Source organism: Suillus clintonianus, assembly GCF_016758775.1.
Source record: "Suillus clintonianus strain FC179 chromosome Unknown DEU56scaffold_23, whole genome shotgun sequence".
Lineage (NCBI taxonomy): Eukaryota > Fungi > Basidiomycota > Agaricomycetes > Boletales > Suillaceae > Suillus > Suillus clintonianus.
The window spans coordinates 191,822-203,645 of record NW_024539247.1 but is presented as its reverse complement, the minus strand read 5'-3'; the positions used below and the strand labels follow the sequence as shown (position 1 = coordinate 203,645).

General features: G+C 47.9%; 5 protein-coding genes across 5 annotated transcripts; 4 read left to right on the top strand and 1 right to left on the bottom strand.

Moving 5' to 3' along the window:
* Window positions 1-436: 436 nt before the first annotated feature.
* Window positions 437-1,176, top strand: DEU56DRAFT_261110 (uncharacterized protein). Its single transcript, XM_041345343.1, has 2 exons — window positions 437-614; window positions 674-1,176. The coding sequence occupies exons 1-2, from the start codon at window positions 612-614 to the stop codon at window positions 1,088-1,090; spliced, it is 420 nt and encodes a 139-aa protein (XP_041210153.1). The 5' UTR covers window positions 437-611; the 3' UTR covers window positions 1,091-1,176.
* Window positions 1,177-1,682: 506 nt separating this feature from the next.
* DEU56DRAFT_911095 (uncharacterized protein) lies at window positions 1,683-3,680 on the top strand (the record flags this gene model as incomplete). The annotated part of the gene is made up of 14 exons (XM_041357252.1): window positions 1,683-1,836; window positions 1,905-1,932; window positions 1,991-2,265; window positions 2,318-2,390; window positions 2,451-2,540; window positions 2,598-2,746; window positions 2,803-2,827; window positions 2,880-2,948; window positions 3,010-3,092; window positions 3,140-3,222; window positions 3,279-3,294; window positions 3,358-3,384; window positions 3,438-3,589; window positions 3,639-3,680. The coding sequence occupies 14 exons, from the start codon at window positions 1,683-1,685 to the stop codon at window positions 3,678-3,680; spliced, it is 1,266 nt and encodes a 421-aa protein (XP_041210152.1).
* Window positions 3,681-4,412: 732 nt separating this feature from the next.
* Window positions 4,413-6,574, top strand: DEU56DRAFT_939794 (uncharacterized protein; the record flags this gene model as incomplete). The annotated part of the gene is made up of 6 exons (XM_041358879.1): window positions 4,413-4,452; window positions 4,511-4,562; window positions 5,385-5,524; window positions 5,572-5,669; window positions 5,726-6,074; window positions 6,130-6,574. The coding sequence occupies 6 exons, from the start codon at window positions 4,413-4,415 to the stop codon at window positions 6,369-6,371; spliced, it is 921 nt and encodes a 306-aa protein (XP_041210151.1). The 3' UTR covers window positions 6,372-6,574.
* Window positions 6,575-6,753: 179 nt separating this feature from the next.
* Window positions 6,754-8,544, top strand: DEU56DRAFT_979574 (uncharacterized protein). Its single transcript, XM_041359751.1, has 3 exons — window positions 6,754-7,072; window positions 7,134-7,271; window positions 7,333-8,544. The coding sequence occupies exons 2-3, from the start codon at window positions 7,235-7,237 to the stop codon at window positions 8,373-8,375; spliced, it is 1,080 nt and encodes a 359-aa protein (XP_041210150.1). The 5' UTR covers window positions 6,754-7,072; window positions 7,134-7,234; the 3' UTR covers window positions 8,376-8,544.
* A 1,250-nt stretch (window positions 8,545-9,794) lies between these two features.
* On the bottom strand, window positions 9,795-11,760 carry DEU56DRAFT_754729 (uncharacterized protein; the record flags this gene model as incomplete). The annotated part of the gene is made up of 9 exons (XM_041349844.1): window positions 9,795-9,946; window positions 9,997-10,345; window positions 10,414-10,482; window positions 10,537-10,636; window positions 10,697-10,949; window positions 11,018-11,289; window positions 11,339-11,515; window positions 11,566-11,680; window positions 11,736-11,760. 9 exons carry the CDS (start codon window positions 11,758-11,760, stop codon window positions 9,795-9,797), a joined length of 1,512 nt encoding a protein of 503 aa, XP_041210149.1.
* Window positions 11,761-11,824: the final 64 nt, after the last annotated feature.

The following is an 11,824-nucleotide window of genomic DNA, read 5'->3' as shown; positions in this document are numbered from 1 at the left end:
TCAGCTTGATCACGATTTATCTAATCGATGCTCGAAACTTTAAGCACGAAGGCTAAAACCGTGGTGTTCTTCATCAGATTCACCCATTCCACCCCGGACCAGGTCGTATTTGCAAACAATCGACTCCACGAACACGGTGTACTACGGGTGAATTAAACTACCTACGAAGGGAACAAGATACTATCAACCCTCGAACTCGAGCCGACATAATGCAGTGGTACTCTCACATGAAGACGATGACGAACGCCAACCATCCTGGTATGCGCGGCTCATCCGAATTTTTCACTTAGATGTTTGGTATTATGGTGACTAGAACACCACTATGTCAAAACGGCGGCGTATACACATACTTTTTGTACGCTGGTCACAGTGTCCATGATGACATAATACAGCGAGATACCACGAAGATATTCATCAACACGCTCCACTATCAGGGCCGATTGATTCCATATAACGACATGCGCGAAACTCCAGGAACAGGCCACACACCTTCACGCCATCTGCTAGGCTGTAGATAGCTTTAGTAAATATTTATTTTCGCCATGGGGTTTCAGCAAGGATGCCGTTGGATCCCGCTTGTTTAATGGCAATGGCACTGGAAGGCATTGTATATGGTGAGCATCGAAATGTGTTTGTTCGTCCTATGGCCACCAACCTAGGGACACCTCTCCAGGCTTCTCGATTCTCATGTTCATGGAATGTGTTTGTTCGTCCTATGGCCACCAACCTAGGGACACCTCTCCAGGCTTCTCGATCCTCATGTTCATGGATACGCATCTGGATTTTGGCTTACAAAAAGCGCGCGCGGGATATCATGATCAACCGCCGATTGATTGTGGTGGCCATCCTGCTGTTGATATTGAGTACTGGGGTTAGCGCGTTTTGCTTCTTAGCATCTGTTGGTCTTCTGTATTGTCTTCTGCTAACCTTCTGCAAGCACATCGTCGCGAAGATAGTTCGTATTTATGATGGGCTAGTGATGTATCGCGACACATACCCAGGCGGGCCAGTGGCATTCTTCGCAGACCCTACCCAGACAACACTTGCGATCATGCACGCGTTTTTACGGCTTACAAACTCTACTGGCTGATGGGGTAATGGTGGGTTTTTTTTTCTGTTACACTGTATGGCAATCATTCTGGGTCATTATCCTACCAAGCCTGCTGTGGTGCAGCGTCGCAGGTTAGTTTGCAGTCATGTTCATGAAATTTTGCTCTCTGACGTTACATCGAAGTGAGTGGGTGTGATCTACAGCTATTTGCAAGCCACAAGCAACTCCTTGGACCTCTTTGCCAACGTGGGTGGCGGACCTTCTCAGTGGGTTACGGCATACTTCGCCTCGACTATGGCAACGAATTTGAGTTCAGGTAAGCACATTTCCGTGAGCGCAGCGTCGAGGCCCTGATTCCTGAATGTGTCCAGTCATCAGTGAACCGATGAGTACTAGGACTATTCGCATCATGTTGGCTGGCTTGTGTGTTACGGTATTCGGCAGCGACTCGGTAACGAGTTTCCCTGCAGGTATATATCATGGGCGGCGAGTCGGGTTCGCATCGTGTCGGCTGGCTTGCGTGGTACAGTATTCGGCAGCGACTCGGTAACGAGGTTTCCTGCAGGTATATCATGGGCGGCGAGTCGGATGCTGTCTTGCCTGCAAACTACTTTATCTTTCTACTTTCACCATGTCTGACATAGTTTGGCGACCAGAAGATGATCCAAATATCAGACCACCGATTCAGGAGGGCCAGGTATACAGGCCAGACATACTGAACGTAATCGAGACGACCCTTGATGGACTGAGCAGGGAGCTGAGGGCTTTAAGTCTCGATATTCATGGTAATCAACCGTTAGAGCGGTGCTTCTCTTTTCTCTCCACGCATCTTATACTGACGCATTTTCGACAGGCCATCCAGAGCTGAAGTTCGAAGAAAAGTGCGTTGGATCTCATCGTACGCATAGTTATGCGCAAACACTGAGAGCATTGTCACAGATATGCCCACGACGCATGCACCGCATTTATGGAAAAACATGGTTTCGCAGTGACTAAGCATTATCATCTTGAGACTGCGTGGGTGGCTACCTACACCCATGGACAAGGAGGGCGCGTTTTGGGTGTCATCGCTGAGATGGATGCGCTCCCTGGGATCGGACACGGTTGTGGACACAATCTTGTTGGGATATCCGGAGTAGCGGTAGCTCTTGCAGCCAAGGCTGCCATGGAGAGGCTGAACATCAATGGGAAAGTAGTTCTATTGGGTACACCTGGTGCGTCGGTGTCTGCATTTGTGATAGTCGGCCTCGAGATAACACGGGGCAGCCGGGGATGGTGGGGATAGCAAGCATATGCTGTATGAAAAGGGGGCTTGTGATGAGATGGATGTGTGCCTCATGTCAGTTCCTCTACCGGTGATCCAGATCAGATGACCAGCGTTACTCAACCTGCTTTGAAGGTCCCATCCCGCATCTGGCCCTCGCCACTCAATTAATTTGTCTAGCACCTTGACTCTCTCTCGCATCATGGTTGAGTATGAAGGCCACACGTGAGCGTCTTTCATACTTTTTATCGAGTTGCGGTTTCTCATTCTTTGCGTTTGAAGCGCTCACGCTGCGTTAAGCCCCTGGGAGGGACAAAATGCACTTGATGCAGCCGTCCTTGCATATATTAACGTTTCGCTTTTTCGCCAGCAACTTAAACCTACTCACCGCGTGCACGGCACCTTTGGAGGAAAGAATTGGGCTCCAAGCAGTGAGAATTTCACTCACTCCGTAGAAATACTTGGAAGATAATCTTTGAAAAACCAGTTATCCCGGACCACGCTACAATGGAGTAAGTCGATCTTAGGATTTTCCCGCTTCGATCCCTCTATTCACAAGTACAGGTGGCAGGTCCGTGCTCCCACACTATCAGAGACGGAAGATACCAGGAAGCGCCTCATTTCCTGCATCGAGTCAGTCTTTCACTGTCAACATGTTCGATTGATTAAGGGACATAATCTCTATTCATCACAGAGCAGCTGCACTCGCATCTGGATGCAAAGTTCAAATTACGGTCGGACGGACACGCAACGAAATCAGGCAAAACAAAGCACTTGGTATGAAATCACGGCGTGCAGCGGCTTGGTGCTGAATATCATACCAGGTGACGAGATTGCTGATGTCGTTCTGAAGCGCTACGGTGCTATGGATTCCGAATGGGGTATGAATAATGCTTCTTCTAATTTCGTGAGTATGTTGCCCATCCAGGAAGTGCGATAGAGCTGATGTTCCGGACCCACAAGGGGTACATTTCATACAGTGTGTCTAACCTCCATGACCGGGTGGTAGGCAACCTTTGCTAATGAAGTTCTTGTTCGTCAGTGATGCCTAGTCTTCGCCCTAATTTTGGTAAGTAGCGCAAGTTCCGAACCAACGAGCAAGACGCTAACGTTTTGCTCAAGCCATCCCGACCATTCCAAACGGCGGGAATCATACCCCAGGATTCACGGAAGCTGCACGTTCCGAAGTATCCCATGACGCCTGTTTGGTGGCATCGAAGGCACTCGCGGCTGTAGGCATGCGAGTGCTGACTGACAACGTGTTCTTCCAGAAAGTAGGTGTCATGCGTCCTTCAGGTGACTTTGTTTTGACTGCGTTTGCAGGTCAAAGACACATTTGAGGAAGATAAGAGACACAGAGTGTAACTACTATCCGTCCGTGGGCGCCTTGTAGGATTAGAGGGAAGGGTTTGCACACAGGTGTTCGGTGGCTGTGCACCTGTCACCCCTTTAGGCATACTAGAATCCATGCACTGCGCGCGCGTCCTTGTGACTTAATAGCTCTTTGCTCATATGTTCTTGACCAGCTAGTCGCTTTCACGCTTTCGCTCATTGTATCCGTCTGCTGCAACATTCAGCTATCTGAATCCAACCTGTCTTGCTCCCGCAAACCGTCTCCTCAGTCCAATCAGACCCTACTATGATATACAATTGTTCGGCTTTTCCGTACGTGTCGAAACTTTTCAGTGGTTTGCAATATTGCCTCACGAAATAAACCTGCTGTTAAACTGCCCCAGTGTGCTAAATGAGTTGTACGACTCAGTCCATGGGAGTAGCAAGCATCACAGGACGCACCGAGTTTCACGCGGCCACTTTCGCTGAAGGCTGACTGACTTTGTAATTGCCTGCTTCATTAGCGCAGGTTCTCCCGCTAACCCTCAATCGCTTAGTCTAATATGCCAGCATCTATTGTGCCGAACGGCCCTCGACAGCATGGCAATACACGTGCAGTCTGAGCCACTAACCTCTTCTCCTCTTCCTCTCAGCTGAACTCCATCCACAGTCCTTATACCCCTACCCTCCGTCTTGTCCTACCACTCATTCCGCCCATCACTCAGCCCATCATCGATCCTCATCGTCTTACTGCATCGCACCATCATGTCCGGTACCTTAGAAAGCCAATGTATCAGACTCGAAGGTGAGTCGCTCCTTATCGTTTTCGTATTTGTGTTGTGATCCTCACGCTCTATCTACAGTTATCAGCGCAAAAAATCTTGAAATTTCTTCCAACCGCATTCCCGCTAGCATGTACGTATCCATCGATGTCGACTCAAGAAGACGCTGGAAATCAGCCATCGGAGTCTTATCATCCGACAAATATATAGCGTGGGGTGATGCTACTAGATAGTCCCACGAGTCCGTGTGTCCCAAGAGTCCGCGCATTGACTCTAGCACACGCAATTCTGCACGGAATCCTTATGTATGTTGGATATAGGTTCTACCCAACATAATACATAGTGCTATGTTTTTTGTTTGAAGAAAATCGAAGTGGATCTCGTGCGATGGCCAACTTATTGGTGGTAAACGCTAGTTTTGTGCATAGAAAGCTCACTCTGAAGGTCAGATCATCACATAAAATTCTGGAATGCGGCATAATGATTATACACAATGAGAGAATACAAAAACAAATTTCTCCGGGGCCACATGCTTGTTAGCATCATTTGCAATAAAAGATATATACCTCAGACGTGACAATCTATCCAAAGCGTTACATCGAGCTGTGTAAATCAAAGCTCCGCAATGCCGAAATGACTGTGGAGTGTGAAAAGGCATTGCGGCAGACGTGTGACATAGTGTGACCAAGTGCGCGAACTCTAGGGAAAATGCACTTTTCTGCGCGGTAACTCTCCGCTGGACTCAACACGTCGAGTTTCGAAGAAAAAACTAGCAGATATTATACTTTCGATGTCAGGCTATCGAACCGTCAAATAATTAATTTTTTATGTTTGTGCGATGTGGAGTAATAGACGTTTTCCCAAAAATGCGCGGACTCTAGTGGACATCTAGTATAACACTGCACTATCCATGAAAATTTTCAGACGTAATCCGAGAACTGATCTTCGGTTAAAGATCATCGCATACGTCACCTGCATTAACAATCGAGATTAGGGTGTCCTATGAGCTGGATCGAATGCTAGGTAATGGCGAAGTTATCGGAAAACTCGAAACGTCGTGGGATGAGTTGCTTGATCATGGTGATGAGACTTTTGGTGAATGATTCGTTCCTTATCCATGCATATCTACTAACACATCGTAGAACTGTCCCTCCCACCTGTTCGTGGTGCCCACCCTTCCCTCACGGTAAAGGCCGTTGTTGTACATGCTTGCGAAAATCAAGACATTACATTGTTTGATGTGAGTGACGCCAGACTCTATCCTGTCAGCTCATGCTGACAGAGCACCTACTACAGTCCCTCGTAGACTGCGAGGTTGCTCGAGGGACAGATGCAGGCCACGCACGATTTGCCGAATACATGTCCAGCGGCACGGCCTCTTACCTGGACGATGCTGTAGAGCATTTTCAACTGGTTCTGGAGCGGTGTCCGGTCGGCCATCCTGACCACGCAGCCGCTCTCACCAACCTTGCGTGGGCGCGCCTTGAAGGTTATATTCGACAGGGCCCCCAAGACATCGACAACATCACTTCCCTCTTCCGCGAAGCCCTTGCATTGCGTCCGCATGGCCACCCCGATTTCGCATTATCTCTTCATCGTCTCATTCAAGCATCGAACCGGCGCTACAAGGAGGGAGCGCACTGCCGTCTACATTCACGAATCTGTGAGGCTGTGCTGCAAGCTACTACTCTTCTGTCCAGAGGGCACCTACCTTCGTAGCATCGGCCTAGGTAGCGAGGTCGATTATGTGATCCTACAATGCAACACACTTCCGATTGAAGCATCTAATGAAGGCATCCACCATCGACGAAACGTGCTCGAACACTGTCCGGCCATCACTTTGTATGAAGAAGCACTGCGTCTGCGCCCTGTTGGACACGAAAACGTCATTTTTCATTGGGCAACCTCGCGAGAGGACAGTCATATAACTCACTTCGACTGAAATTCTTGTTCGTACTTAGCGCACCGCACAAGGTTGATAATCAGGATGTTTAAGGTGAAATAGATCAAAGGTGTCTTAGGGTGGTGTCTACAATTGGATTTGGGAACTGAAATCCGCATATCGGTTTCAGACAGCACTGTGGCCCACCTAGCAACCCTGACGACCTCAGCATGTCCGAACTTGACATAAAATACTGCCGCGGAGTTCCAACTTAAAGTTACATAAATTTGCAATGCTGTTGCAATATTTGGTATGAGAACTTGGATCGCTGATTATCGATCCATGTGCTGATATCAGGTAACCTGTAAAGTTTCAGTGTACAGTTTCTTCCATTATTTTTGAGTGAAACCCATCATTTTTGAGTGAAACCCATCATTTTTGAGTGAAACCCGCCATTTTCACTGTGGCCGCTATATATGCCATAGGTGACCCAGGTATGGTCGAATAATTAAGAGTGCGCCCCAAAATTCCCTCACTCGTTGGCAAGCTGAACTACTAAACGGCCATTCTTGACAATGGTGCGTTAAAGCCCTTCCTTTGGTGACTGTCGTGTTCGGTCATGTGGGATCAACTAGTAGAGATCACCTCATGTCCTACGGCCGACTCCAGGCCGAGTCGCACTGACGTTGGCACTGCCGGAAGATGTCGTCGTCGTGTTACATCTACTGAGGGTATGTCTCATCTTACCCAAGTATAAAAAGGTCGGTCTCGCTGAGTCCTAACGTAATTTTCGCAACACTCGCTGAGTTTCTTGGCCTGCAGTGACTCCTCCTGATATTCGCTTTAAATTCTTATTTCACAATATTTTATCACACATTTCCCGCCACTTGTTCAACCGTGCTGAGCCTCAGCGCTCTACGATAATGTTAGATCAACCACAGAATATTGGCGTGGATGGACGTAAGTACCAAATTTGTCCTTGGAAGTTGGAATACCTTCTTGAGCATATGCTTTCCATTAGTCAACCAACGACTCAAACCACCTGGAGAGCCCGAGATCAATTATGACTGCACGTCATCTGAAAGTGACCATGTCCCCAGGATGCTTGCTAGCTCAACGGCATCGTTTTCTGAAACCGAGAACTTTGCAGTTGGATCGCCACAGCATGTTACGGAAGCTCACGTTGCCCGACAGGACTCGGAAGTGATCTCTTCCGCAACTACTATTTTTGGTTTGGCGACGCTCTATAGTGTTCAGGCTACCAGCACTTCATTTACTCTATTTACAACCTCTATTATTTCATCCCCCAACTCACTCTCATCATCTGCACACAGTACCTCTCAACTGTCACTGTCTGATAGCTACGGCCCCTCTGCGTCACCAAGCTCGTGCGATGAATGTTCACCGGCTTTTGGAGCCACCACCACATCGCTTCAGCTTGTCCTGCCCACAGTTTCATCTTCCAGTGGTGTTTTGGTTTCGACCCCATTTGCTCAACCAACAGCAATATCTGACACCAGCCCAAACTCTCCAAACGTGGCTGCCACCGCAGGAGGGGCTACCGGGGCAGTCGCGCTTCTTGCTCTGCTAGTTTTTATTGTGACACGGTATCGCAGGAAAAAAAAACTTCTCGTGACACCTTTCAACCTCCCCCCAACTGCAGAAACAGTGCATCTCGATTCAGAGCCGTGTGTGAATTCCGGGAATGTCCTTCCTCCGATGAGCATTGGCCCATCGTTCGTTCGACACCCTGACGCATGTTTTGTGGAGCTTTCTATGGACAGATGCCCATCCTTTGCTACAGATCCCGTATACTCTCACCTGCCGCCCAACGATGATGACGCCTCTGCATCCACCATTGCCCGGCATCGACGGACCAACGAGCTAGAAAAGCTGTATCCGTCTCGTGCCCTCCCTTCGTATCATCGTTGCCACTGCAGTGTAGCAAACCGGATTGGGCAGGCCGTTATGGAGGATTGTTCGCGAACAACGAGCGAAACGCTACCAGCGTATCGTTCAGCAAAATCCTTGAAGAATGGGGAAGCAGATCGTGATGATCATTGACATTATGTCCTTCGTATCTCTTATCCTCCGCAGTCCCATGGAATCATAGACAATTGCATTGATCGAAATCACCAGGACCACATACATGCAAGTATTACTATTTACCTTGTATATACCCACGGTCTATTTTACGTGTTCACTGGGCGGCCGAAGTAATTTGGTAACTTAGTACAAGTTGTAAAACTTTGTAGTTCCTCTTGCTATCATGTCGCTGCCGATACCCTCGAGGCACTTCAATTTGGCGGGTAAATCTGTTTCTGTTACGTGGTATGACATGTAATCAGGTTCTGTCTTTCACCTCATTTCTCTTAAACATGTTCTACGGGCGTTTTTGGTTCGACCGACGACGGTGGCGCACGGTTGTCTACCGACTTTTTACAGGCTGGCCTGGCACCTGGGTGACTCATTCAAGTTCAAATTATCTACCACACGTAGATGTTATGGGTCACGATTAACACACCTTCAAGTTTTGTCGGGATTCCGCATCTGGCCATCTGGAAGTGCAAACTTATGTCATGCGAGTGCTGTTTCCATCTTCTCCCAACCCCGAGTCCCCTGACGAATATCGAGGGATCAACCAACCTGGCACTGCGCAGAATTCTGAGGTCAGGGCATTGCTTGCGAAGCATGGCGCAACTATGTCATCCAACAGCTTCTACATCCCGGCTCCCCCCCCCCCCCCCCCCCCCCCCCCCCACCTCCTACCCTCCCGAAACTGGGTTTCAAGAGCTACAAGCTGTGTCATTATAGCGCGACTAATGTTTAACCAGAATTCAGATAACTTCGATTTCCCCCATATTGGGAGACACAATGTGATAGTGCGTTGTTCAGAATTGAAGAACTCTACAAAAATGTGGAACATTATGCACACCGGAGAGCTCGCACAATTGACATCAACATGGGTGTTTCCCGTGGTTTATCGCACATGCACATACACGTACACACGGGAAATATCATAACATGGATAATAATGTATCATTGTCATCAAGTAGCCTACTGATATCACATGCGAAGGCATCCACCTGATCAGCCTGTCGCCAGATTGATAAGTTCTATCGCTCCTCCATTCACGGATGTTGTGCATGCGTAGGTTACATGTATCATGTATTTTCTTTCTGCTTCACACCACAGCTGCATTGAGCACAGCATTTTTACTTGTTTACGTTCTTTTTCGTCGATCAGATCGAGAACTACACTTTTCTGCCACAAAAATGGTATTTTAGTATGGAAGACAGGACTGCCGCGCTCCGTTACATAGCGTGACCACACTCATATTAGGCAGGTGTGATGCAGGGACTCCGTGCACCTCTGGCAGCTTTGTTTCTTCTAATAAATATGTGAACAAGTGCGGCCAAGTGTCATTCAACTGGACAACAAAAACAGTAACCCAAAACGACAAACTCGTAGTACAGTAAGTAGTCACCAATCAAATGTTTCATCATTGTCCTCCTCATCAGAGAATCCTGCAATAACTAATGCCTCCTCCTCTATGATTGGAGCTGTAGGCAGTAAGTGTGCGCCTGGTTCGTCCAACTCAGCCAGTTCATCCAGCCGGTGATGATCAGATGCATCTAATGTGCGGTAATTTAGCACAAACTTTATTCAAACTGAGAAAACGTACCTAGACCTTGTCCGCCATGAATGCCACCCATATAGTAAGCACCATCAGTATCCTCATGAAAAAAAAGGTCGTTTTGGTTTTCGAGGAGAGGCAAAGGCTCTTCGTCTGGGTCAGTGCCCGCTGTAAGAGACCTGACAATGGCTGGCACCTGCACAGAGCGCTGCATCGAATCATACAAATCTAAGTAGATCGTCCACACGGACTGGCGAGTGATTGGAGGACGGCCTAGGTCTTCATAACAGCCTTGAATGAAGTTGTTGAGGGGTCGGGGAACCAAATCGAAGACCGGATGATCAGGGTTCACATAGAGACGGCGGACATAGTCTATATCATCTTGTTTGACCGTTACCTAGAATGATAAGCCGGTTAGGGTGACAACACGGACCATGGTTCAAGTAGTATTTGAATGAAGCGCACCTTAAAGTCCAAGGCCCCAAAATCTTCTGGAGACTCGTATATTAGATTGGGTACACCGTGTGGAAGCACCTAGATTGTAAGCGCTAAACAAATATAAATGACTACTATCAAACAATCAAATACCTTGTTACGATCTGGCCTCTTGAGGGTGTTATTAACGCGGTCCTGATACCTATCTAGCTCACACTGCAGCCACGGAATAAAAATCCAGCGGAAGATCATGCTAAATACACCGCTGTGAGCAAAGTCGAAATGGTGGAAAGCCAGGGCCGAAGTCACTTACACCTGAAGGGTGTTATCACTATCATACCAGCCGTTCTCCACTCCTTCATCCAAGAGTGTTTCGAAACCAGGAGTAAACCGGCGCCGTAACTGAGACCAAGTGATCTCCGGTTTAACATTCTTCTTGGTCCGCATCCAGAGGTGTTGTAATGTACCTTGCAGTGCCGGATCGTACATTTGACGAAGCATAGTGTGTGCATTGGCGATTCCGTAATTTTCAGTGCCAGGATCACTCTGAGTCACCAGCGGAATATCTGTCATACCCAGGCAAGGCAACTTGAATAAGTAACAGTGCAATAGATAGTTATTAAAATGAACGTACGGCCCAGTTTCTGGATGGTGTCAAGATAGTATGTGAGAATGAGCTGGGGGTTGCGGTTAGAATGCCAGACTCGGATCCACATGATACGACCCGAGAATGGCTCCACTCCAGTATGCAATGCAAGACCGAATCGAAGCCACTTATCATGTTGATCAACAGCAAATAGGTCATTGACGCCAGCGGCCCAGAACCGCCTCCGCTTGAGACGGCGGGCTTTTCGCTGATGTACGAGGTCTGCTTCATAGACAGCACAGTATGCTATCACTAAATTTCTATTTGGTAGCTAGTCAGATACAGATCAACGGCGAACAAATTAAGTACCTTGAAACACTCATTTCTTTCTCATGAAATAGCAAAATCACCATTTCCCGTGCACCGGCATTCGGGTATGCCTTGCGAAGCTCGATCATGGCTTCATGGATAGATTCGATGGTGTGGCTCTGCTGGCGGGTACGCAGGAGACCCATGTCATTGCGGATCTCTCTGAACTTCGTGTATCTACACACAAAGATCAGGAAAATAGTATCAATTAGTGGAAATTGACTCACCCTAGTCCATAACGAGATGTGTCGAAATGATCCTGCAAGTTTTCTACGATCTTCTTGTCTGTTTGACGCGCTTTCCAGTACCGAAGGATGTGAGGAGCAATGTCCTCAAGAGGTGCTGATATTACAAGTCATGTTAGCCTTGTAATCACAATACATAGAGAGGTGCATACGTGTTGGCTTGTTTTGGTTGGGCATAGTAGTTTGAATGACGGTCACCATGATAGCTGCACTTTAAAAGCCTCAATGGCAAGTGCTGACA